The 27,556-nt window shown below is 34.7% G+C and overlaps 1 protein-coding gene across 1 annotated transcript; it reads left to right on the forward strand.

The window, feature by feature from the left end:
* Positions 1 to 1,974: 1,974 nt before the first annotated feature.
* Positions 1,975 to 27,556, forward strand: LOC148947004 (uncharacterized). Its single transcript, XM_089096809.1, has 3 exons — positions 1,975 to 2,055; positions 19,539 to 19,728; positions 27,107 to 27,556. The coding sequence occupies exons 1-3, from the start codon at positions 2,010 to 2,012 to the stop codon at positions 27,186 to 27,188; spliced, it is 318 nt and encodes a 105-aa protein (XP_088952935.1). The 5' UTR covers positions 1,975 to 2,009; the 3' UTR covers positions 27,189 to 27,556.

The raw sequence follows: 27,556 nt of genomic DNA on the forward strand, positions 1-27,556 counted from the left end.
TTTTATATATTGTAAACCTTTTTCAAAATGGTCAGTGAACATCGAATATAATGAAAACAAAAAAGATTCATTTAGTTCATCAATAAAAATGTACAAGTGTGAAAGCAAAAAAGTCATAAAACACATGTAAACAGTAAAAAACTCATTTTCAGAGCTTAAGGCTCATCTACAAGAGTTCTGCTTGACAGGTATGGTTAGAATGAGGGTCAGCATTTTCACTTCTTTTGGTAGCTTTTTGGCAATCAGAGTATTGATTGCACATTTCATAATGTAAAATCCAGGAGTCAAGTGAAGTTGCAGAGCACTAAGTAAGCTGGGTTGCCCTTCAACTAGGGCGGTGACATCCCCAAATGCAAAATTACTGGACCTTAGTACAATGCTGAACAAAATAGAGGTCTACAAATTCTGATTGGATGCTGGTTTTTGAAAATGATAGGCGTGGGGGGGGGGGTGCCCTCAAATCACTTTTGACTCTTATAAAGGGCACTAAACTTCAATCAAATGAGCCCCATCTGAAGTTTATACAACTACCCTTTCCATAAAACCTTATAATAATGCCCCTGAGGCATAACTTACACCCTTGTCCCAGGGCTCTTATGGGTTGTGTAAATACTGAGGGCATTGTTATATGTTCTTTGGACGATTTTTAATAAATTATCTATTTCGAAATATCTGTTGGATGCATCTAGGGAAAAGAACACATGTGGAGAGAAGGGTGGATCTACTCCTCTCCAGGAATCTACTCATCAAGGATTTAGGGAGAGGCTTACTCCAAGGGTGGCACAGTCCTTTTGTTTCAAGAATCGTTCTTAAGAAAATTGGACAAAAGGACAAACATTAGTGTAAAGAGGGGGTGTTTAGGAGAAAGTAGCCCTGTCATATATGGAATAATTTCTGTACATTTTAAGTCTTAATGTCACTTCTTACTTTTTGCAGAAAAAACTAGTTGTGTATTTATTTCTAATAGTTTCCCAGGAAATCCACCCCCTCTGTAGAAAATTTTTCCAGGAAAAATTCCTCTATATAATTCCTCTAAAAATTGTCACATATAAAAGATCTTTTAATTTTTGTTTGAATGAGCCCTCTTTTAAAATTCTAGTACCCTTGGTTTGATATGATCACCCTCGGAAAAAGCAACAGCAACAAATAAACACAAATCCGTAATGTTTCTTCTAGTAAACATATTAAAATTTCATTTTTATAGATAGGAGCTGAATCAGATGATGTGATTTCCATTAAAATTCTTTGACTTTTATGGGGTGTTTTTCACCTTTTTTGAAAATTTGGCAAATTTTCTCAGGCCCACTAATGGGTAACACTATACTTAAAAAATATTATATATTTGGAATCAGGAATCAGTTTTTTGGTACATCTATTGATATTGATTCCAGATAATTAAGAATCTAATTTTTTTTCTTTGCAAACTTTTCATTTATTAATACTTGATAAATAGACAGATGTTTTTGCCTGGCTATTGAAAGCAGGAGGCAATTGTGAACTAAAAAGGGCCTGCTTGCCTATTATCTTGACTGTAGTGTAAAAGCAAGGAGAAATTAAAATTGTTTATAGACAAAAGAATAGAGACCTGTAAAGAATTTCAAGAGTATTTGCAAATAGATGTCTGCAGGAAAGAGCAAGCAACTCCAAAAAATAATAACGTTTGTAAAAAAAAAAATAACGTCTATCCAAAATTAGTAGAAAATAAATAGTTGAGGAATTTAGTGCTAGACAAGTAGTTTTAATGCTGATTTGGTGAAAAACAAATTTTTTTTTCACAAAAATATGTATCCAGCGGGGAAATGTTCTATTTTATGTGATAGATTTGCAAAATATGTCCCTTTTATGTCCTAAATGTCTAAATATGTCCCTTTTTTGCCCTATTATGTCATTGTGTCCTAGCACACAGGAATATGTCCTTTGGACATAAAATATGTCCAGTTGGCAACCCTGATAGTAAATAATAGATCCATAAATTAAATGTTGACAGCACCAACTCAGGAAGTGGTTTCATGGGCGCTAAAGCAGAAATAATAATCCTGGCTAATCTCTTTTTTTGTAAGTTGAATATGCATTCTTTCATTTTGGGAGAGTTTAGCATTCTTTTCTTGGAAGGAAATGAAGGGTATATAGGTAGTAGATTAGGCTTTTTGGGTATGGGCAAAGCCTATAATAATTGGGGCCAATAAGAAGGAAAGTAGGCTAAGCAAACATTTCTTCCTGCATGTGTATATAATTATTTTAGCTAATATATTTCGACCGCAATTCCACTATGTATTTTCCCCCACCTTACTGTGCTTAAACCTGGTCAATTTGGTTCCCATGTCTTATGTAGTGAATTTAAAAAGCTATGAAATTTAAAAAGCTATGGTAGGTTGGTCTGGGAAGAAATGTCCAGGTAAATAAACATATTTGAAAATAATTATATTATTTATAAGGTGTAGTTAGAATAGGCTAGCCTTTCAAAATATTTTCTTTTCTTCTAGAATTCTATTTAGTCTGCTCCTGTGGTGTTGAAATATTATATGGTAAAATTCTATTTTAGCTACTTATGACTATCTTAGAAAGGGGTTAGGTTAGGAAAATGAATCTTTCAGGGATGGGTCTACAGGCTAAAGTATGTCCGGGGAAGGTATTTTGATGTACCTACCTCCACTCCTCCCTCTAGAGGGGGGAGTATACCCAATGGATAATATCTAAAAATTTCTATTCTATAGAATGTAAAAATAATATCCAACCACACTTAGTTATTGCCAAAATTATCCAACTAGTTAGCTATCTGAAAAATCCTTTTAAGCAAATAAGAAATTATCCAACTAGGAAAATAATTAAAATTTTAAAGAAAAATAGTTTTATCTTGCTAGCCAAATACAATAAAGCAGAAGAGCCAACTTAATATCTCTAACTAGGTGGATAATACTTTAACTTAATGCTTCTGATATATATCTAACTAGACAGATAAGTAAATTCTTCATACAAACTAGTGATAATATCCAACTAGTCAGACAATTTTTTCTCTTAGACATATCATGAACATCTAATTTGGATGATATATCAGAAGATCCAAGAATCAGCATTATCCACCTAGTTAGATATTCTTGCTGTGCCTAAGAGAAACAATTTATCTGGCTAGTTGGATATTACCCCAAAACTGCATAGCCCAATGGACCATACTTATCCTCCTTGTTGGATTTATATCAGGAGTTTTAAGACTTGGTATTATCCACCTAGTTAGATGTTCATGCTGTGCCTAAGAGAAATGAATTATCTGCCTAGTTGGATATTAACCCCAAACTGCTTAGAGAATCTTCTTATCTGCCTAGTTGGATATATATCAGAAATACTAAGCTACATTATATCCAACTAGGTAGATATTCTGTATATTGCATAGACAGTCAAATATTCAGCTAGGTAGGTAAAGGTGTAAGAGTCTTAAAAATGTTATTATCTGTCTAGCATGATGTTTTATCTTGATACTAAGTGTAGTTGGATATTATTTTTACATTCTATAGAATGTAATTTTTTTAAGAATATCCATTGGGCACCTTCCCCTCAAAAGGGTCCTGACCTTTGATGACCTTTAAAAATCTGTGGGTTATAGAAGTGAAACCTTGCAAAATAGATCTTCTGCTTAAATGAAGCATAACAAAATTGTTTTCAGCTTCACAACTTTACTCAATCCCAATTTATAAGGTTTTAAAGATGTGCAAATACATTTCCTAAACTTTGGAAATAAAACATTGATATGGCTGAAAATTCTGCTCAAATAACTGAAATTGCATTTTCAGAGCTAAAACCAGAGAAAAAGAAACTGATAACTGAAAATTAAGGTAAAATGTTGTTTTGTCAAAATTTCAATGGGTAGACCTGTTATGTAGGTAAATTTCAGGACCCTCTAGAAGGAGGAGTGGAAGTAGGTACTTCAAAATACCATCCCGGGACATACTTTGGCCTGTAGACCCATCCCTGAAACTTTCATTTTCCTAGCCTAACCCCATTCCAAGATAGTCAAAAGTAGCTAAAGTAGAATTTTACCTATTATACCAGTATTGGAGTTCAATTATTGTATTAAACTGTTTCTGTGTGAATATTTCAGCTATTTTCCTGCATAAGTGAGAACCAAGGGTTAACAGATGAAATTTATTGTGTATTCATTTCTTTTTAGGTTACCTAGGCCGGTAAAGTTCTACCAAATCATATTATTGAGTTAGAAATAATGTGAATACACCATTCAATGCCTTTTTTTATGCTGATAACAAATATAATAATCATTTCTATTGGAAATGATTATTCCCCCCCCCCCTATATGTACCTAACCTAACCCTGAATTGGTATATATGGGGGGGGCTGAAATTCATTTCTGATAGAAATGATTATTTTATTTGTAATCAGCATAAAAAAAGGGATTGAATGGTGTATTCACTTTTGTCCAAACTCAATAATATGATTTGGTAGAACTTGACCCCTAGGCCTAAATATGACAATATAGCTAAAAATTTCTATATATCTGAGCAATAGAAAATTGTCATTAACTCTTGTATAGAGTTAACAAATGTAGTATAAAGTCAAACTGAAGACAATATCTTGCTTTCTCCTATTATGTAGAATGATAAAATGTCATACAGATGACTTTATGCCTCATTCTTTTATAGAGCAAACATAAAATAAAGTCATACATGTGACTTTTTATACCTCATGCTATTATAGAGCCAGCAAAAATAAAGCCATACAGATGACTTTTATATATCTCTCTATTATTGAGAAAACATGAATAAAGTCCTACAGATGACTTTTTATATATTACACTATTATTGAGAAAACATGAATAGAGGAATGCAGATGAGATTTTATACCTTGTACTTTTATACAGCAAATATGAACAAGTCCTACAGATAACTTGGCATTTTTTTGTTAAATGCAGTCTTTTATATGTGTCAAACTGGAGATACAACAGAAAACCCATTTTGTATGGGTTAATTCAAGACACTGTTATGCAGTAATTAATGCTTAGCATGGTTTCCAATGTGTTGACAATATTTAAACTTGTTTTTGGGGGTTTAGGGGGAGAAAAAGGTACCTAGGTTAGGTTAGGTTACATATTTAATATATGCTATGCTTTACAAATGACTTTTTATACCTTGTATGTTTGTAATTATATATTTCTATTTCTAGAGAAATGATGGAGAATGATATAAAGTCTTCTGTATGACTTTTTAAACATCAAATTATTGTTAAGAAGTACAAATAAAGTTATACAAAAGACATTTTGGTTTTCTTATTTAATATATGATCCACTAAAATGTCATACAGAAGAAATTATATTACCCCACTAATACATAGAGAAAACAACAAAAAGTCGTTTGTAAGAATTTATTCATGTTTGCTCTATACTAATATGAGGTATTAAAAGTCATCTGTAAGACTTTATATATGTTTGTTCTATAATAGCAGGAGGTATAAAAAGTCATCTGTATGACTTTATTAATAATGCTTTATAGTAGAATGATATATTATAAAGTCAACTGTATGACTTTATTTATGTTTGCTCTATAATAGCAGCAGACATGAAAAGTCATCTGTATGACTTTATTCATAATGCTTTATAGTAGAATGATATATTAAAAAGTCATCTGTATGACATAATTTAGGCTACTCTATAAATGAAATCATGTAGGCCTATACTATAAAAAGCCATCTGTATGACTTTTTGTTGTTTTCTCTATGTACTAGCAGGAGGTGTAAAAAGTCATCTGTATGACTTTATTGAAGTTTGCTCTATATGAGAAAGGCATAAAAAGTCATATGTAGGACTTCATTCATGTTTGCTCTATAATAGTATGAGGTATAAAAAGCCATCTGTATGACTTTATTTATGTTTGCTCTATAATAGCAGGAGACATAAAGAGTCATGTGTATGACTATTCATAATGCTTTATAGTAGAATGATATATTAAAAAGTCATCTATATGACTTTATTTAGGCTGCTCTATATATGAAATCCTGTAGGCCTAGGCTATAAAAAGCCATCTGTATGACTTTTTGTTGTTTTCTCTATCGAATAGCAGAAGGTAGAAAAAGTCATCTGTATGCCTTAATGGAGGTTTGCTTTATAAAAGAAAAGCATAAAAATTCACATTTAGGACTTCATTCATGTTTGCTCTATAATAGTATGAGGTATAAAAAGCCATCTGTATGGCTTTATTTATGTTTGCTCTATAATAGCAGGATACATTAAAAGTCATCAGTATGACTTTATTCATAATGCTTTATAGTAGAATGATATATTAAAAAGTCATCTGTATGATTTGTTATTGTAGACTTGTTGTAAGTTCTTGGGTTCATTTGATGTAAATAACAGGACTGAGGAGATGGACTGATTTGGCAATTTAAATGGGAAGGAGCTGGAACGTAACATGGAGGTCTTCTGACTGGGTTTGTTTGGTGCCATTGATAATTCGGATTCATGTTGCTTTTGAGGGCTGGTGGGAACAGTGGGCTGGTATGGCAAACTTCGTTTGCTGGCTGCTCAATATTCATAGTGATAATACACAGGAGAGGGTTTGACAGTTGATGATAACTCTTTCTAGTATTATTAAAAAGTTTTTTGAATGTGCCATAGCCTTGATTCAAATGAATCTGGTCACAACCAAAACAACGACCACTTCCAAACTTAAAACAAACTTTCTGGTGTAATAGTTGGGATTCAGAGACTTTACACTCACCCCCAACATTAAAACTCTTGCAAACATGCAGATATTTACATTTTTTGCCTTTTTTGCAAATATCATTCCAGGCAAATTTGCTTACACCCTTATGTGTAGTCAGTTCATGACCGCTTATCTTGTTTGACTTTACCTTTAGTTCACATTTATTAGTATTCAACTTCATGTTCTCCAGGTCAGATGAACTCTTAATTATGTTATCCCCAAGGTAACTGAACTTTTGAAAAATAAAAGTTTGTTTCATCACCTCTTTGTTACAGGAAACAATTGAATATTTATCCAGGTGGGATTTATTAATGATAATTTTCTGATTTTGATTCTATTAACATCAGATAACTTTGGAATTTCATTTAGACGGGACCTAAGGTCTATGATTGCAGATATTTCCTTGCTTATTAATTCTAATTTATCTCTCATTGCTATAAGGGAAAGGAGTGATAAGTCCGATAGAGGATTAGAACAACAAGTGCCACAAGTAGTAGTTTCAGTCTGGCAGGAGGCGTTAGACTTGTTGACTTTAAGATAATCATTAATACTTTGAAGGTTCTGACCTAAAGGGGATGATCGAATGTTAATCATTATGTTTGCCAGGTCATTGCCCAATCGACAATATGGGCGATTAATTATCAAATGCTGCGACCGACTGGACCCTGTATTAGCAAAAGTAATTACCTTTTTTTGGACTATCCTTGTTTAAACGCTCCTTTTTCACAGAACAATCTAGGCATAGCCAACTTTTAGTCCATTGGAAACATTCAATTCCAGCACATTGTTTGTGGAAATATGATCCACAGTCATTGCATATCAAACAGTTTAACGTTGCCCTGCAGCGACAATCGGGGCATACTCTCCTTGTTATTCTTTGGGTTTAGGATAAAATTAAGTTTAGTCTCTAAATAAGTCCGAATATAATCCTTTTAATTCAAACCTTTTCAAAAACTGGGATTTAATCATTTAAAATAATAAATATGTCTTAACAGGTCAGAGACTGAATAGTGACTCAGTAGAATTATTAGTAATAGCACTAGTGCTAGCAGCAGCAGTAGTCTTAACATATTGCCTTTTGGTCAGCTGAAGATTCCTCTCATCAAGTTCTAGAAGTTTCAACTTAATACAATTAGCTGTTGCTATCCCATTGCCAATATTTTCTTTTGATAACCTATATGTTCATGTAGTTCCTAAATTTTAATCTTAATACTTTTAGCTTACAAGTGGTTGCAACAGAAGTAGCAGTAGAACTAGTAGTAGTAGTAGTAGTTGTCTTAGCAGCAGTAATAGTAAATGGAATTAAAATATTAATAGCATTAGCAGTGGCGTGCACAGGACCGGATTTAAACGCTTAAGAACCAAGTGTTTTTGCTCCTCTGTTTTTGCAAGATTTAGTACTTTCTGAAAGCTCCAACTTAATACACAAATCCCTTTTTGAGATACGTCATTTTGAAAATCTGCATGCACATAGTGTCTTTTGATGTAGTTCAGGTTCCACCTCAAATACCCATTTGGTCAAATTTTTAACTTGATTAGCTTAGCCTTAATAGTGCTAGTTTAATAGTAGCAGAGGTCGTAGTAGGAGCTTTAGTAGTAATAATAGTGTTGAATTAGTAGTAGTAGCAGCAGTAGTAGCAGGTAGATGCCCCAGAAGTTGTATCTTGATACGCTAAGCTGTTCCAAAAAAAATTTACTACCAGTGATATAAAATGGGAAGCAAACACATCTAGTCTAGTAAAAAAGGAGAATGCTGGGCTGCAGATGTTCAAGCTTATGTCGAAACATTGCGCCCCTCCAGATCACCTCGGAATATTTACATCCTTTATTCGCCCAATTCTGGAATATGCAGCTCCTGTATGACATTTTGGACTGACTACTGAGCAAAGCGCCAGGATCGAACAAGCTCAGAAAAGAGCTCTAATGATAGTATCAAAGCAGGTAGAAATGTTGTATGAAGAGCTGCAGGACAAAGTTTAAAATGCGAACTCTGAAAAAAAGAAGAGAGAAACTCTGCATGGATTTTGGAAAAAAAACCTCTGATCCACCCAATCCACAAAACCCTTTTCCCCCCTCACTCCACAATAAAACGACTCCCGCGCAGGGTTGCAGTGCCTGTTGAGAAACCTCATCTGGTACGCTGTGCCCATTAGGGGACGGCGCCGTTTCTGTTTCTGTTTTTTTCTACCGTTTTCTGTTATACCGTGTTTTTTTTTTGGGAAAACGGAAAAAACAGAAAAAAGGTAGCCGTTTTTTTAGTACCGTTCCTGTTTCGTTTTTTTCTGGCCGTTTTGCCGTTTCTGTTTTTTTTAAACCCGTTTTTCTTCATTTTCCGTGTTTTGATTACGAATAGCATCATAGCGCAGCCTAGCGAATTTTATTGGATTAGCGATACTTGTCATCCATCGAAAAGCGCTGTCTTTACGTCTTCCGAAGAAAAGATTTGCTATTGAAGAAAACATTCGCCATAATAAAAATTAATCTAAAGCAGTCTACTTGGATTTACAACTTTGGTTAGTCATGGTAAGTAGATGGTTACCTGGTTGGGTAAAGGTGCAGATTAGCTACCCCAGTAGCGTAGGGTGCAGAGGCCCTGTAAATAGAACCAGGATATACACTAAAAAGTGATTTGTTTACATCCAGCTTCTACTGAACCCTATCTGTGCAAATTTACAGCCCAATTGAGTGAATAATATACGGTAAGTAATAAGTTGTTTTATCAGGGGTTGCTAAACTGCACCTTCACCCAGATTAGTTCCTCCTGTAGTGTAGGGCACAGAGGCCCTACCAACAGAACCAGGATATACAGGGTGAGTTCCAACCATTTAATTTTCATTACCCTAGTAAGCCCTGTAGCACTAGTAGAAGCGGAACTACAGAAAATGTTTGACATCCAATGGTCAGATATAGGAGCTACTCAACAAATCTTGCTGATTTTGCCTCTGCTAGTGCTGCAGGGCTTACTAGGCTTACGAAAAGTAAAAGGTTGGAACCCAGCCACAGTAAGAGATTTGTTTTTATCCTGTTCCTACTGGACAGCATATGTGCAACTTTACAGCCCAATTGACTGAATAATATACAGAAAGAAATAAGTTGTTTTATCAGGAGGAACTAATCTGCACCTTTACCCCTGGTTTCCACATCAACATAATTGAATTAGTTGATTGAAATTTATAATCAAGGGACTGTTAAACAAAGGAGTAGGCTGAAGATGTTGATGATCTACCCTTCAGCATGAGGGTATAAAATTTCCAAATGACATGTTGATTTTAGACATGTTCACTTGCAGCACCCAGGAAGGAAATGTGAATAGCCTCGATATTCTTTACCCAGCAAATGTCACATACTTGAGTAAATATTTGGAGCAGCTTATTTCCAATGGTCTAATTAGTCAATCTATTATCTGCATTATAAAATCTTCTAGCTACATCAGAGAGTCCTGGGCCTACGCTTTACCATTTCCTGCTCTTATTAATATTAGACTTTTATTTCCCTTAATATACCATATGAGGAGTATTCACAAATACAGAAAAAAGATACTTTTTTATGAAATAAAATTATGCTCTGTCCTACAGAGAAGTGTCTTTTTTCCTTGAATTTTTCTTATTTAATTCTCTTATTTTAAATAAAATGAGTAACTAGAACTGCACTGCTACAATCACTTAGTAATTATAATCTTTTATTGTACCGATATATATGCTGTCATAAATGGCATCACATCTGGACTGAAATTTTTCATCAAGTTCTGACTCAGAACATGACGAGGTCCCGCCACCAAGGAAGGTAAAGTTCTGGGAGCAACTTGGCACCAGGAATAAGGGTCCCATGCATAGGAATAAGGGTTACTGCAAAAAAGATGTGAATTCAACAAAGTTGTCTGCAACATCGTTTAAAAATCACCTTATGGCTAAACACAAAATTGCTGAGCAACCTAAACCAAGTACTGTTCCAAAGAAGTCACATTCTACAGCCTTGTCTCAGCTCAGCATGCCGAGCACCTCATGTGAAACTAACCCAACTCGATTTGAAGGTACTGGAAAGAAAAGGGATATAAAAAATTTTTTGAAGTTAACAAAGCAGCAGCAGCTGAAGCTGAACACGTTGTGTAGAAAAACGGTTTGCATTGACAAGCTTCCTATTTCAATATTTGAAAAACCAGGAGTAAAGGCTCTAATATCTAAACCTACAGGAGGTCTTACTGGCCCATCAGCTCGTACTGTTGCAAGACATGTAGTTACAGCAAAGAAAAGGAAGGTCAAGCAGCTCAAAGCTGAACTCCAGAAAGTCCGGAAAGTGAATTTGACCCAAGACTGCTGGTCTTCAAGAACGAGGTCTGGCTTTCTAGGTATTACAGCTGATTACGTGATGAAAAACACTGATGGCTAGCTAACTTTGGTGCATAGAATCCTTGAGTTTAAGAGACTAAAAGTTGCTCACACTAGCGCCAACATTCTTCGCGCAATCCGTAGTAGCCTCCAGAAGTTCAGAATTCTACGGAAAGTCTACTTTATAATTACTGATTCGGGAGCTAATATAGTAAAGGCTCTCAGAGACGGTGAAATTATGCGAAACTGATGCTTTGCACACAACCTGCATAATGTGGTGACTAATGCCCTTAAGCTTTGGGAATGCAGAAACCAGGCAGATTTAGCGAGTGTTCCCCACCTAAATGATTCAGGATCCAGTTCAGAATCTGATGACAACGTTGATACTGCTGAACAAGATGACTTTCCTGACGTGACTGTAGGAGATGATGACATTAAAGAAACTGGGTATACCGACTGCAGTAATGATGATGATAGTAGCTCAGAATTAAATGATCCAGACCTTGACAGCGATAATGAGAGCTCAATACCTAGACAAAGAGGCGTCTCTGGTGAAGTATTGACGCTTGGACCAGCACTGGTAAAAATACGAAAGCTGGTTAGATTCCTGAAAGTATCTTCCAAATTCCACGATCTTTATGAAGCTATCTGCAAGACATATAATCTTAGTCCATCCATCACAAAAGACATGAATGTTCGATGGAACAGCACACTTACCATGATAGAAATGTATTGTGCCCGAAAAGAGCCACTGCGCGACTTCTTCAACCAAAACCTACGTGACGCTAAGATTAGAGAGCTCGAACTTCACAGCAATGAGTGGTCCATCATGGAAGCTGTCATTGAGGTTCTTCGCCCGTTCAAACAGGCAACAGTGATAGCTAGTGGATACAATTATGTTTTGGCAAGCAAAGTCGTGCTGATGATTAAGGGATTACTGTTGTTTTGTCAGACTCCAGATACTAGTATTATGGCTGAGTCAATCAATGGGCTGAAGGAACTTCTAGTTGTTCAGCTCAGGAGATAATTTTCAGCCAGTCCTAAGTTTGATATGATGCTCTTCACAAGAGCTGGCTTTTTGGACCTTGCAATTTATGAAAAAATTACGCGTGTAGACAGAGAGTCAGCTCGTCAGTCCATCTCCTCGCTTCTCCAGCAATTCATCTCCGAGCAGAGAAGCCCAGAAGAACTCGATTCAATCCAACTGAACTCCAAATCTTTCCCTATTGACGTCGCTCCTACTAAGGCAGGGACTAACCGAAAAGGGTCACCAGAGACTCTTGATCAAGAACACAGCTTGTTTTCTAAGTTTCTTGACACGACTGCGTTACGGATGAAGTCTACGAGGCAAAATGCCAACACTATGAGCATTGACCGCGTGGCAGCAAATATTATCAGGGCATGTGAGGAGAGTTCCTGTGTTTTTGAGCGAGAGACGAAGATCAGGACAAAATAATTCTGTTCCACTAGAATTTTGGTCTGATTACTTTTACACTTACCCGGAGTTAAGTGAAATTTCATGCATTAATCTATCAGTCCCTGCAACTTCAGGACCCAGTGAGAGTGCATTTAGGATTACTGGGTACTTTACGCGAAAGCAGTGCTCATGAAAGACTACAAAGTCACTTGAACTCTGAATGTTTTTAAGTAATAAATTCTAATCTATGTGGTCTTTTCATATATTTGGTCTTTTTGTATATTTGGTCTTTTTTATTATTCTATATTAATAAATATTCACTTTACTCTCGTAAATCTAAAAAAACTGAAAAAAAACAGAAATATCTGTTAAAACGGCCGTTTTTAAAGTAAAAACAGGTCGTTTCTGTTTTTCGGTAAAAAAACGGAAAAACGGAAACGGATTTCCTTTTTTTTTTCACCGTTTTGGTTTCTGTTCCGTTTTTTAATTGCCGTTTTTTACCGTTTCTGTTTTGGCCAAAAACAGAAACGGTGCCGACTGCTAGTGCCCATCAGCGGTTAGTGAAAAGTTTTATACCTAGTTTCGTAAATATTTACAACAAAAATTTCTAAATTTTGACCCATCATATTTTTTATGTATTTTCATTAATTTTATTTTTTCTATTTGTTTTTAATTTTGACTTTTTAGCTAAAAGGACTATGTCATCAGCATATGCCAGTTTGTCTATCACCACTCCTCTGACAAGGGCGCCGGGCGCGTTAATCTGTGAGTGAAAGGGCTGCAGTTAGGAAGAGATTAAACAGCTCCGGTGATATTAGGCAACCTTGAAGTACTCCGGTAGAGGTTTTGAAGCTCTCGGTAAGTCCCTCTCCAGTCATGACGCGGCTACTGAACTTCTTATACATGTCTTTGATCAGTGAGATCAGGTTGGATGGGATGCCAAAGTGAAGAAGGATGTGCCATAGACCTTCTCTCCATATCCGATCAAAAGCTTGTTTAAAGTCTATGAAAAGGTGGTAGATGCTGCGGCCAAGATCGCTATACTTTTCCATGATCTGCCGAACAGTGAATATCTGATCAATTGTTGATCTATTAAGTTGGAAGCCGGCTTGGTATTCCGGATTGATCAGTGAGGAAATGGCTTGTATACGCCCGAGCATGACTCTGGTGAGGGTTTTTGCTGCGTGGCTGGTAAGACTTATTGGGCGGTAGTTGTCGCAGACAGCTTTAGAGCCTTTCTTATGCAGGGGAATTATCGTGGCTTTGCACCAGGGTGAGGGGAAGTGACATTTTTCCCAAGCAGCTGTGGCAATTTTGTGGTAAAGGTCAAGGAGTGGTTTGCAGTTTACTTTCAGTAGTTTGGGCTGGATTCCATGGGGACCGGCAGCTTTGTTTGTTCTCAAGTCTCTGATAGCTGCTTCTATTTCAGAGTGAAGAGGGGGAGGACTGGATCTGTAGAGGTTATACCTGTAGAGGAAAGTATTGAGAATTGTAGGGTCTTGGTGGATGTCCAGTTTCAGTTTATTCTTAAAATGGTTTTTCCATCGTGAGCGGATTCCATCTGTGGATTGTATTTGGTTTCCATGTTCGTCGAGAAGTTTGAACGCTTTGATTTCCTTCTTTTTGGCCAATTCCCGCACTCTTCTATACATGTAGTGGGGGTCTCCTTTCTTGAAGGCCGATTCACATTGATCACACGTTTCTTTAATAAAAGAACGTCTGATGGATTTCTCAACAGCTCGTTTGAGTTGCTGGTACCGGTCCCTACTTTCTTTATCTTGCTTGTTCGTGAGTTGGCGCTTTTCGCTGCAGAGTGAAATGATCTCGTCTGTTATCCAAGGTTTCTGAATGTTTTTTTTTTTTGGTACCCAGTGTGGAATGAGCGACATCACATATGATATTTGTGCTGCTTGTCACCAGGTTGTCAATGTCTTCCTTAGACAGGATAGGTGGAGATCTCGACGTGAGCTCCAAAATTTTTTCGGATAGAATGGTGATATAGGTCATACGTGTTTTCGTCTTTCAGTAGATCTAGTCGAAACTTGAGGGTTTTCTGAGATAACTTTGATGCTGTTTTAAATCTTGTTTTGAACTTAGACATGACAAGCGAGTGGTCGCTTTTTTTCGTGTTAGTAATTAAAAAACTTTCAACAAAATTAGTATTTCCAAGAAAAGTTAAGAACTCCATTAAACCAAATATGAGCAAAAATAGAATCAAATAATCTACCACGCGTAAAACTACCACAAATCAGCATCGATAAATAAATGAAACCCAAAACGAACAGAAATTACAATAAATAACCGAGTCAAGCTCAAAATGAGCAGTAATTAACATGAGTAGACCTCAAAACCCCTATGTCATCCCTAGGCCTAAGCATAATTTGCACAATACTGAAAAAAACACAAATGAAAGTGCATTGTCAGTTTAAAATACATATACTAATATTTGTTTCTTAAAATGTTAGTAGTATTTGATTTATTAAGGTTATAAAAGTGAAAACATCTAAATTTTTTTTTGTTCAGTTAAGTACAAATTAAGTTTTCGCCTTGGGAAGGCATAGAGGTTTTGAGCCTTAAACATGGCTCAAACAGGGGAATAGACACAATCTAACAGGGGAATACACAAGTTTTATTTCAAGTTTTGCTTAACTGCTTGTTTTCTCACCAAGTTCATTTTGCATCTAATTCAAACAGTGCTCATCTATAAGTGGTTTACGCCGGACTCTCAAACCACATTTATCAGTTTGCTACTAACTAAATGAAACTAAAAGAAGCTACCAAGTAAATGATGAAATCTGGTAAAGATTAAATCTGCCAATTAAACAGAAAAGTAAACATTAGTAGGGTACTAAAAACGGTTACAGTAAAGCAGAAAAATGCAAATGCAGCATCCGATAAAACTTAATTTTATAGGACCTATGTCAGATACTCTGTGAAATAGTAAAAATTCTACCAGGAACCTTCAGTTAGCAGCGTTTTAGCTAATACTATTTTTGTTGGCTCATTGATGAACATGCCCATGCTCTCATTTTGCCCACGAAAAGATCACAGAAAAATTTAAAAATCAAGGAAACTTCATTAAAAATAATAGGAAGAAGTAATATACTTTTTACACACGTGAGCTATTTCCAGTATGAAATAGCTTCCTTAAAGAAAGGTTGAACTCTGAAACTACGTTGAATGTTTTTTTTCTTAAAACTCACGCTCTTCTAATCATTATAATTCTTGTACAAGTTCTTTCTCCTTTTTATTAAACATAAGGCTTTTTCAATAATATTTTTAGCTGCAGTCCTAGCTTTCCTCCCTAAGACACCTTCAGTAACTTCACAAATCATTTTCTAAAATTATTCTAACAATCTTCCACATTATCAAATTTTAAACTCTGAAGTTTAGTATTCAACTGTTCCAGGAAATTTTCTCTCACATTCTCATCCTGGAGTCTACCAACATCATAATTTCTTGAGAGGTAGTTACCCTTCCGATAATTCAGCTTTCAATTAACCCTTGACGCTACTAGATGGTGATCTTCACTTTTAACATCAATAACAGCACTCCTATATACCCTAGTATCCTGTATTGAACCTGGCAGTCTTCGGTTAACTATAACATAATAAGGTTTGCTGTCTTACCATCACGTGAATACCATGTTAACCTATGAGGCATTTTATGACCAAACACCGTATTGGTTATAACTAGATTGTTATACCTACAAAATTACAAAAGTCTGTATCTAAGGGAGGATACGCCGAAAACCGAGTACTTGAGGAATAGCTTCATCCGGCGTTGCTCTTCTATCTAGAACGATCTTCCTGGGGATATTATCCCTGCAAATCCCTCTGTTGACACCTTCAAAAGAAGGTTCAATAGACATATAAAACCTCGAGGCCATTGAAAGAGGTAAATGAATAGCGGGATATCAGCTACTTTGAAGTACCTGGCGCCGTGAATATTGGAATAAAAAAAAATACCGATTAGAAAAACCTATCTTTGGAAAAACAAGAAGAAAATACAAATATTTTTTCAGAATTTATTAAAATTGTTATTACATAATTATTTTTTTTTAATTTCATTAAAATTCACACATGTTAAAATTAAACAGTAAAAATTCACACACATTAAATTCATAAAATTCACAAATGGTCCATGGTTCCATTTTTTAACGGAACCATGACATAAACCCTGACCAAATTTTTTTCAATACATTCGCAACGGAGCTAACGAAGTCTACGACCGGCTTAACGATCGCAACGACGGCATTGGTAATGGATACTTCGCCAATCGTACCAACTTTTGAAATATGATCCATGGGTAGAGATGCTGCTACTGATGCTACTGATGCTGCTATACCTGTAAAGTAAAGGTTTTGTTTAGTGCAGATCCTCTTATCAAACTCTTCATGAAAAAAAGGAATCCCCCTCTTCACGGGAGCCAGATATTTTTAATAAACGTATTAAAAATATTAATATAGAAGTTTTTTACGTAAGTTAATTCGTAAGTTACGTATATTTATTACTAATAAAAACGTTCGTAAATAAAATTAAATTAGTTTCGAGAAAGCCATTTAACTAAATAAAAGTAAATTAATATAAAAATTTTGTTTTAATTATTCATGTACGGTGAGCCAAGATCAAAACCTGCATTTATTCAAAAACGTTTAAAAATTAAATAAAAAAACCAAGTTTTTTTAACTGAAAGTAAGGAGCGACATTAAAACTTAGGTTGTCTTCTTGAAGAATAAATGATTAGAAGAGCGTGAGTTTTAAGAAAATAAGCATTCAACGTAGTTTCAGAGTTCAACCTTTCTTTAAGGAAGCTATTTCATACTGGAAATAGCTCACGTGTGTAAAAAGTATATTACTTCTTCCTATTATTTTTAATGAAGTTTCCTTGATTTTAAAATTTTTCTGTGATCTATTCATGGGCAAAATGAGAGCATGGGCAGAGCTGAAGGTTCCTGGTAGAATTTTTACTATTTCACAGAGTATCTGACATAGGTCCTATAAAATTAAGTTTTATCGGATGTTGCATTTGCGTTTTTCTGCTTTACTGTATCCGTTTTTAGAACCCAACTAATGCATCCTCTTCTATTTAATCGGAAGATTTTATCTTTACCAAATGTCATCATTTAGTTGGTAGCTTCTTTTAGTTTCATTTAGTTGGTAGCAAATTGATAAATGTGGTTTGAGAGTCCGGCGTAAACCACTTATAGATGAGTACTGTTTGAATTAGATGCGAAATGAACTTGGTGAGAAAACAAGCAGTTAAGCAAAACTTGAAATGAAAGCAAAAGGTACTAGTTCTGATATCTAACTGACTACTACAACATAAATGCAAGTTTTAAAACTTACACAAAGTGATAACAAGCACAAAAAGTACTATGTGCTTTCCCATCATGAGTATCCTTCAAACTGTACTCATATTCTCAATTTCTGCCTTTATATACTCTGAAAATTAGCAGGTTGCATTTCAAGTCACGTTCCTTATTTAGTTAAGTCTCAGATTTCAGGAAATGGTCAAAAACATATACCCCAAAGTTTATTTTTTGTTGCGCATTTTCAATTGTTTTCTTTGTCACGGTTTGAAACAATTTTCTTAGGGAAATAAATTGAAACAAAAGGAAGGGAACATTAAGTGTGTGATATCATCGTGGAAACAAGTGAACCACATTTTACTTAGAATCAAAGCCATATTATTATTATTAAATGCATTACAATTATTGAATCAAGAGTTTTGTGTCAGCTTCGTTTGCGCTAAAATAAATTAAATAAAAAAAACTTCCCTAAAGAAGAATAGACAATTTTCTTTTGTAGAGACCTATTTAAAGGCCCACTGAAGATGTTTTGACTTTCAACTTCGTTATTATATTCAATGCTGCATTTGCACAAGCATGATTTTTAATTTGGATACTCAAAAGCAACTAAAGTGGAAAATATTTGGGTGAAAATCTTCTCTCCTTGGTCAGCACCGTTTTAAAGCCGACTATAATCACATATACAATGTGACTATTATTGTGAATATATGTGAAATCATAAAAATGAGACGAGGCTAAGATCCTGATGGCTCATTGCCTCCGAACCGAAAAATAATAAAGCAGAAATAGGTGCTGATCTATTCGTGCCCCCTAGTGTGCAGAACTTTAAGATAGAGGTTAGGTATCATTTTGCCCCCCTTTGGTCAAGAAACCTTCCTTTTATATTCAAGAAGACAACCTACATAAAAAAAGCCCTATATGACCTACCTTTTAATAATCTAATTCTATAATTTGAGACAAGCCCATCTCTTTCTAAAAAAAAGTCGAAAAAACGAAAATAATAACATTCTTTACAGCTTAAGCCAACTGATTGAAACTACTATTTTATAGGTTTAAGAGAACAAATTAAAGTAGTCATTGTCTTATTATAGCCCTAATACACGGGATAGAACTGCATTTTTCGTACAGCCTACGGTTTAAAATACAGTCAGTCAGCCGGATACCCAGAACAATCCTTAAGCAATTTCTCTGGAAAACATCTAGCAAAACTTCATCTGCTTTTCAGAGCGCCCATGCTTCAGAACCATATTTGACCACTGTCATTACCGTATTCCAATCTTGGTTTGTAGTCTTATCTTCCTTTTTTTCCAAACTTTTTTCAACTATGAAAAAACACCTGGAGCCTTGGCTATTCTACTTTTCACATCTTCACTGCTCCCACCGTCTTTACTAATAATTAAATGAAAAAAACAAGTTTTTTTAACTGAAAGTAAGGAGCGACATTAAAACTTAAAACGAACAGAAATTATTCTGTATATGAAAGGTATTGTCCCCTCCTCAATGCCTCGCTCTTAACGCTAAATTTTTTCATTGTTTAATAAAAAAATAGAGTTGTGAGAAAGTCAAACTTTAGCATAAAGAGCGAGGCGTTGAGGAGGGGACAGCCCCTTTCATATACAGAATAATTTCTGGTCGTTTTAAGTTTTAATGTCGCTAAAAATGTCACAGATATTTTTAATACGTTTATTAAAAATATCTGGCTCCCGTGAAGAGGGGGATTCCTTTTTTTCATGAAGAGTTTGATAAGAGGATCTACACTAAACAAAACCTTTACTTTACAGGTATAGCAGCATCAGTAGTGTCTCTACCCATGGATCATATTTCAAAAGTTGGTACGATTGGCGAAGTATTGAATGCAGTGGCAGAAACTATTGTTTGCGCAGGAAAATCCATTATCAATGCCGTCGTTGCGATCGTTAAGCCAGTCGTAGACTTCGTTAGCTCCGTTGCGAATGTAGTGAAAAATATTTGGTCAGGGTTTATGTCATGGTTCCGTTAAAAAATGGAACCAAAGTTCTAGTCTAAGACATAAGTTCTTAGACAAAAGACTTAATACTTCACATCTGTCTTAATCCCTACCGGCGGTGCTAATCTCCTTTTTTGGCCCTTCAGCCAAGAGGAACCAATGGAGGTTGGGGGATCAGCTATCCTGTGCTTCCACACACCCTGTTTATCTTCCCCATTTTCTCTAGCTGTCTATTTAGAGCTGTGTTGACTCTGGATGAGCGTGCACAGTCAGACCACTAACCCCCATTGCAAACAAAATAATCAGCGCCTCCAAGACTAAAACCCTTGCCCTTACGGACACATGATTCCAAGTCCTACCTTAATTAACGCAGTTTTATCTTTCCTGCATAACAATAATTACTTCAACATATTTATGAGGCACACTACTTAAAGATAAAAACTTCACTAAATCTATTCTATCTGGCGAGTCTAATATCCGCTGATATTCAAGGGCACCGGCAAAAAATGTTCCAGGGGGGGGGGCAGACGCCAAAATAGCAGTGGTGGTTGGGTGACAGGGAATATATTTCAGGATATTTTTTTCGTAGAAATAAGTTTATTTTTAAATACTTTTAGGAAAAAACTCAAATATAAAGAACAATTCAATTACATGCAAAATCAAACAAAACACAGTACATTTTAAACAACAAGGATTCCTGGCAAAGGGATAACTTTATTTAATCAATAATATATTTAATTATTATGCATTTAATCTTAAAAGAAAATCAGATTCAAACCAAAATTATAGAATGATTTATTGTCTACGCATATTATGACAGATGTAGACTTGTCTCTTTGTAATTTCCTACTCCTTAGAATAGTTTACAGAAAGAGTAGATCAACTCAAAAATCACCCTGCCTGCATAGTTACAACGTCTTGATTTTATACCGGCCATGTAAAATGTATCTCTTTCATAACAGGACAATTCTCCGCGTCGAACTTAAATCTCTTGCAAGTTATGTTTCTGGTCTATTTTAAAAACTCTTTAAAAAAATGAATAAATTAAATACCAAAACAAGGTTAATTTTACCGAATCGAAATTTTATATGGCTTGGTTTTTATAGAAAAAATGTTGTATGAATTTTGGGGGGGGGGGGCTCATTCGATTGGAAATCTAAATTTCCAGGGCACTTTTTCAGAGTTAAAAGTGATAAGAGGCCTTCAGCCCCACCCTATTTTCCCCCAAATGCATCCAATTTAAATTTTGGGACGGCCATTTTATTTAAAGTAGTTCAAAGGTTAAATAATTATACCAAGGTTAAATAACTAAGGTCAAAATCCCATTATCGAGTTGGTTTTTTACATTTTAGTTTTAAGCTTGTTGATGAACTTGGTAAATGGCTAAACTTAATAACAATTGATTTTAAAAAGGGTTTCGGTTTGATTGATCTTAACATTTTAATTTCTAAGTTTTTAATTGATTTTAGAGTGAATGTTCCTGTTGTGAAAATGATTCAGAGTTTTTTAATAGATAGGTTCCAAATTTTAAAATATAAGAAGTCCTTCTCTGAACCCGAGCCATTTTTGTGGTGGACCTCAAGGTACCATTCTGGGTCCTATTGTTTTTCTAGTTATGATCAATAATATTGCTAATGATTGTAAAGGCCGCTGGAAATATGTTGACGACCTTACCCTTGGAGAAATTTGTGAAGCAAATAAATGCATTATAGCTCAAATTTTAATTCATAACGTGAAGGCTAAAGCTTCTAGTTCAAATATGAAAGTAAATGATTGCAAGTCTCCAATTTTAACTATTTCATTGTTAAATTCTTCTGAACCAAATTTTCTACCAACTATCTCTGATTCTCTTAAAGTAAGGAAGATTAAACTCTTGGACCAGTGATTTAAAATGGGAAGCAAACACATCTAGTCTAGTAAAAAAGGGGAATGCTGGGCTGCAGATGCTCAAGCTTATGCCGAAACATGGCGCCCCTCCAGTTCACCTCGGCATATTTACATCCTTTATTCGCCCAATTCTGGAATATGCAGCTCCTGTATGACATTTTGGACTGACTACTGAGCAAAGCGCCAGGATCGAAAGAGCTCTAATGATAGTATCAAAGCAGGTAGAAATGTTGTATGAAGAGCTGCAGGACAAAGTTTAAAATGCGAACTCTGAAAAAAAAGAAGAGAGAAACTCTGCATGGATTTTGAAAAAAAAACCTCTGATCCACCCAATCCACAAAACCCTTTTCCCCCCTCAATCCACAACAAAACGACTCCCGCGCAGGGTTGCAGTGCCTGTTGAGAAACTTCATCTGGTACGCTGTGCCCATCAGCGGTTAGCGAAAAGTTTTATACCTAGTTTCGTAAATGTTTACAACAAAAATTTCTAAATTTTGACCCATCATATTTTTTATGTATTTTCATTAATTTTATTTTTTCTATTTGTTTTTAATTTTGACTTTTTAACTAAGCGTAAAATTTTTGTTCAGTGTATTTTTTTTACAATGAATCATTTTTGACGTGAACGTCAAAATATATATATATATATATATATATATATATATATATATCTGAATAGTGCTTTTGAGATATATATATAGGGCTTTTTTTGGACGTAAAATTCAAATTCGACGATCATTCTGTGATAGTAATTTTTAAAATAAAATTCTATTCCATTCTATTCTAGATGAGTACACTCTTTTTTCAAGATTAAGCAAAAAATCACAAAATAGGATCAGATTTTTTCAAGCCTACGTTAACCAGGTAAGCTAATCCGAATTTAACATGCATAATTGTATTCATTCTTACGTCATTAAGGAATAATTCTAGCCTTATAAAATGAGCAAATTTTCCGTAATTCTACCCATGCAAGAAGATGAATAACTGAATAATTTTGAATGAAATTTGGCAATCTAAAAGTAAAGAAAAGATAAAATAAAGAATTAGTCGAAATTTTATGCATTCGAACGCTAATTGTTAACTTTCCTTAACTGCCTGAATTTTTTACACTTTTGTAATTCTAATCTATTAAAGACAAGCTGGTATTTGAACCCTTACATTTCTTGGACTGCTAAAATAAATTGGATATCTCAAAGAAACCTTGGGGAAGAATAATAATGTTTTTACACATTTAAGTTTCGTTTTGCGTGAGTTAGTGATAGCTTATTTTTTTCAACTCTCCGGGACTGTTTCTGAAGCCTTAGGATTCTGGGTATCTGTCGCATGCTTTAATGCTTTTTCCCTCTAACATATCAGTATTTGGAAATTCCACAATTAACAAGAATCATTTTAGCTTTTTATCTTTCCTTTTTTATTTCCTTATTTTTCCTTTTCTTCTATTTTTCAAATCATCTCTGTAGACTTCCTTTTTTTGGTACCATTTTTTCCTAGACTGTAGACTTCCTAAAAACAAACATTGTAATAGTCGTGAAGACGCAGAAAAACAGTTAAATGACTCACATTAGGTAGACCTAGGATTGCAGGTTAGAACGAAGTAAACTGATTATCAATATACTGAAATTAGAATGAAAAGAAGATATTGGCCAATATATAGAAATTTTAAAACAGGAAACTGTTTTTGTTTTTGATCAGCAAAAATCTGCAGATTGAATTCACTGAATGGTCAGTTACTGAACAATCGTATGCAAGTTAAGTTTCAGGTCTATTTTAAAAACTTTCTTTAAAAAAATGAATAAATTAAATACCAAAACAAGGTTAATTTTACCGAATCGAAATTTTACCTAATCTATGCCGAATTTTCGGCAGAAATCATGAATTTTGCTAAATTTTGGCCGATTTTGCAAAATTTCTGCCAGAATTTATGCCTTCGGTGAGACTTTTACCGAATTCAAAAAAGTTGGGGGGCGGCGCCCCCCCTCAGAACACCCCTGCCCAGGGGTATCTATTGCGTCTAAGATCTTGGTAAAGATCAAATTATTTTCATTTTAGCAGTTTGCTCAAAACACAGAATATTAAAATTATTGACCTCCGTATTCACTTATATACTCGTAATATATTCGATTAGAAAGTGGGATTCTTCAGGTGAAGAAACGTGTCATATTCTAGTACATCCGGGGAAGCTCGATCTAATTTAGATGGAAGCCAGAATCAGGCACGTACGCAGGAATTTGTTTCGGGGGGTGGGCAGATCCTTCAAATCCCTTATTCTGTGAATACAGGGTACAAACAGAGATTGTTTTTAAAGATTTTTTTTAAGATTATTTTTATCGTTCAGGAGGTAACTTATCGCGACGGGTGTTTCATCCTGAAGTCACCACTCCCGCCTATGATCGACCTCGTGGCAGGCGAAGACCAAACTACTGATGACCAAGATGACGTAGAAATTATTCCATTTAATAAGTCATCCCCGCCTATGATCGACCTCGTGGCAGGCGAAGACCAAACTACTGATGACCAAGATGACGTAAAAATTATTCCATTTAATAAGCCATCCCTGCCTATGATCGACCTCGTGGCAGGCGAAGACCAAACTACTGATGACCAAGATGACGTAGAAATTATTCCATTTAATAAGCCATCCCTGCCTATGATCGAAAAATGCGAAACTCCACATTTTGAAGATTGTAGCTTGAAACCTCTATGGCAGGTTTCTCTGATATGATGCATCTAATAAAAGAATTTTCAATAAGATCGCTCACTTTTCTGGGGGTGTTCCCCCTTTTTTCAAAAATCAGGCAAATTTTCTCATATTTTTAGTTCTGGACGGGTAATAATAAACTGAAATAATTTTATATATTTAGAATCTGCATAAAAAATCCAATACTGTCGGTCTAGCAATTGTCAAGATAATTCCATTTTTAGTTTTAATGAATATTGGCCCAAGTCAATTTTTACTTCCATTTTTTTTACAAACTATATCCTCCTTTGACGATTTTTTTTTAATCTTGTCCTATTTTCAGTTGAATATGCTAATAAAAAGAAAGAGGGTCAATTTGACAGCTGGATAGTACGTTTAAATTTTGTTTTTCTTTTGCTATTCTGTAACTTTTTTTAAAATGTCTGAATATATAAGAGATTTAAGTTCGACGCGGAGAATTGTCCTGTTATGAAAGAGATACATTTTACATGGCCGGTATAAAATCAAGACGTTGTATCTATGCAGGCAAGGTGATTTTTGAGTTGATCTACTCTTTCTGTAAACTATTTTAAGGAGTAGGAAATTACATAGAGACAAGTTTACATCTGTCATAATATGCGTAGGCAATAAACCATTCTATAATTTTGGTTTGAATCTGATTTTATTTTAACATTAAATGCATAATAATTAAATATATTATTGATTAAATAAAGTTATCCCTTTGCCAGGAATTCTTGTTGTTTAAAATGTACTGTGTTTTGTTTGATTTTGCATGTAATTTAATTGTTCTTTATATTTGAGTTTTTTCCTAAAAGTATTTAAAAATAAACTTATTTCTACAAAAAAAATCTTGAAATATATTCCCTGTCACCCAACCACCACTGTTATTTTGGCGTCTGCCCCCCCCCCCGGAACATTTTTTGCCGGTGCCCTTGAATATCACCAGATATTAGACTCGCCAGATAGAATAGATTTAGTGAAGTTTTTATCTTTAAGTAATGTGCCTCATAAATATGTTGAAGTAATTATTGTTATGCACGAAAGATAAAACTGCGTTAATTAAGGTAGGACTTGAAATCATGTGTCCGTAAGGGCAAGGGTTTTAGTCTTGGAGGCGCTGATTATTTTGTTTGCAATGGGGGTTAGTGGTCTGACTTAGCACGCTCATCCAGAGTCAACACAGCTCTAAATAGACAGCTGGAGAAAATGGGGTAGATAAACAGGGTGTGTGGAAGCACAGGATAGCTGATCCCCCAACCCCCATTGGTTCCTCTTGGCTGAAGGGCCAAAAAAGGAGATTAGCACCGCCGGTAGGGATTAAGACAGATGTGAAGTATTAAGTCTTTTGTCTAAGAACTTATGTCTTAGACTAGAACTTGTGTCTATTCCCCTGTTTGAGCCATGTTTAAGGCTCAAAACCTCTATGCCTTCCCAAGGTAAAAACATAATTTGTACTTAACTGAACAAAAAAAAAATTAGATGTTTTCACTTTTATAACCTTAATAAATCAAATACTACTAACATTTTAAGAAACAAATATTAGTATATGTATTTTAAACTGACAATGAACTTTCATTAGTGTTTTTTCAGTATTGTGCAAATTATGCTTTGGCCTAGGGACGACATAGGGGTTTTGAGGTCTACTCATGTTAATTACTGCTCATTTTGAGCTTGACTCGGTTATTTATTGTAATTTTTGTTCGTTTTGGGTTTCCTTTATTTATCAATGCTGATTTGTGGTAGTTTTACGCGTGGTAGATTATTTGATTCTATTTTTGCTCATTTTTGGTTTAATGGAGTTCTTAACTTTTCTTGGAAAGACTAATTTTGTTGAAAGTTTTTTAATTACTAACACGAAAAAAAGCGGATTTATCCTAGGGATTCAAAATTACGCATAAGTAACGCTAATTAAAGAAATGAGCAAAATGTTAAATGTCAGGTGTGTTTGAGGAATACAATAACTAAAAAATAAGCCATTTCGTACATAAAGGTACTATAAAAGTGCTATAAAGGTAAATAATGACTAAAAACACTGATCTGTTTCTGTTGAGGATTCTGTTCAGATGAGAATTGTAAAAATTAAAGTTTTTGTGCCTGGAGAAATGCAAAATTTTTGCAAAATATTCATGCAGAGATATATACGCAAAATTCTCTAATGTCTGCTGTTACTTTTATTATCTACTGTTAATTTTATTATGTCCCTGTTTTGATCAACATATATTGATTTGCTTAACCTGGTTCTATATGGAAAGGATAAAACTTTGTTTCTATTAGATTATAGTTATATTTCAGCTAATGCTAGAGACAGACTAAAAAATCTAAAGGTGTTGGCATCATAAAAAAATTTAAATACGAAACGAAAGAAATTTTTTTGTAAAATTATATTATCTTAATAATATTCTGTTGAATTAATTAAATACAGGACAGCCCAATTCCGTCAATCAAACGTATGTAAGGTTCTAAGAAGCATCATAAATAATGAAGTTAAACGCATTTAGAATTTTCTAAACTTTTAAACATATCCCAAAACTGAATAGGAACAAAGATTAGTGATTTTTTCTACAAAATCAGTTATCTTTAAAATGTCAAGTTATATTATGGCGGCTATTCTTTATGTTTGTTTGAGACTCTTTTGTGAAAAAAAAATAGTTTAATTACAGGTAACCAGTCTTAAATAATAATTCATAATAAAAATTTGGTCTTCTTTTAAGTTTTCGCACTGTTCTTTCTTTTCTTTTTTTATCACTTCCTTACATGTCTTTTATCTTCAATCGATTGACGTCCTTTTTCTCTTCTAGGTTGAAATTTGAATCAGAGCTGAGCAGTAATTTGCAACAAACTCTGTGGAAGCCTGTCTACTGTTGCCGTCTTTTTGTGTAATGGCGTTCATTTTTACATAAAAAGTCGTTGCAACAGAACAGGCTTCTTCTAATCGTAAAATTTAAATGAAAATCAAGGGTTCTCAACCTTAAATTCATTAAATTCTCAGTAAAGTTGTTTATGCTTCTTTCTCTCCCTTTTTACAATTTAAAAGAAATAGAACCCTTAATATTTTTGTGATAAATGATATTTTTTTGCTCACCCCTTCGATAAGCGAATTGCTGCCCATCCAAGCTCTTATGCTCCTTGTACTGCCTCTGTTCCTCGACCATGAAACCGCTTCCTGAGTCAACAAACAAGAAAAAAAAGAATCATTTGAAAAAAAACATTTTGTTTTTGCTTTATTTTAATAAAAATTGAACAACTTG

The sequence above is a fragment of the Artemia sp. Qi Xiang Cuo genome, chromosome 11 (genome assembly GCF_049724085.1).
Source record: "Artemia sp. Qi Xiang Cuo chromosome 11, ASM4972408v1, whole genome shotgun sequence".
NCBI classification, from domain to species: domain Eukaryota; kingdom Metazoa; phylum Arthropoda; class Branchiopoda; order Anostraca; family Artemiidae; genus Artemia; species Artemia sp. Qi Xiang Cuo.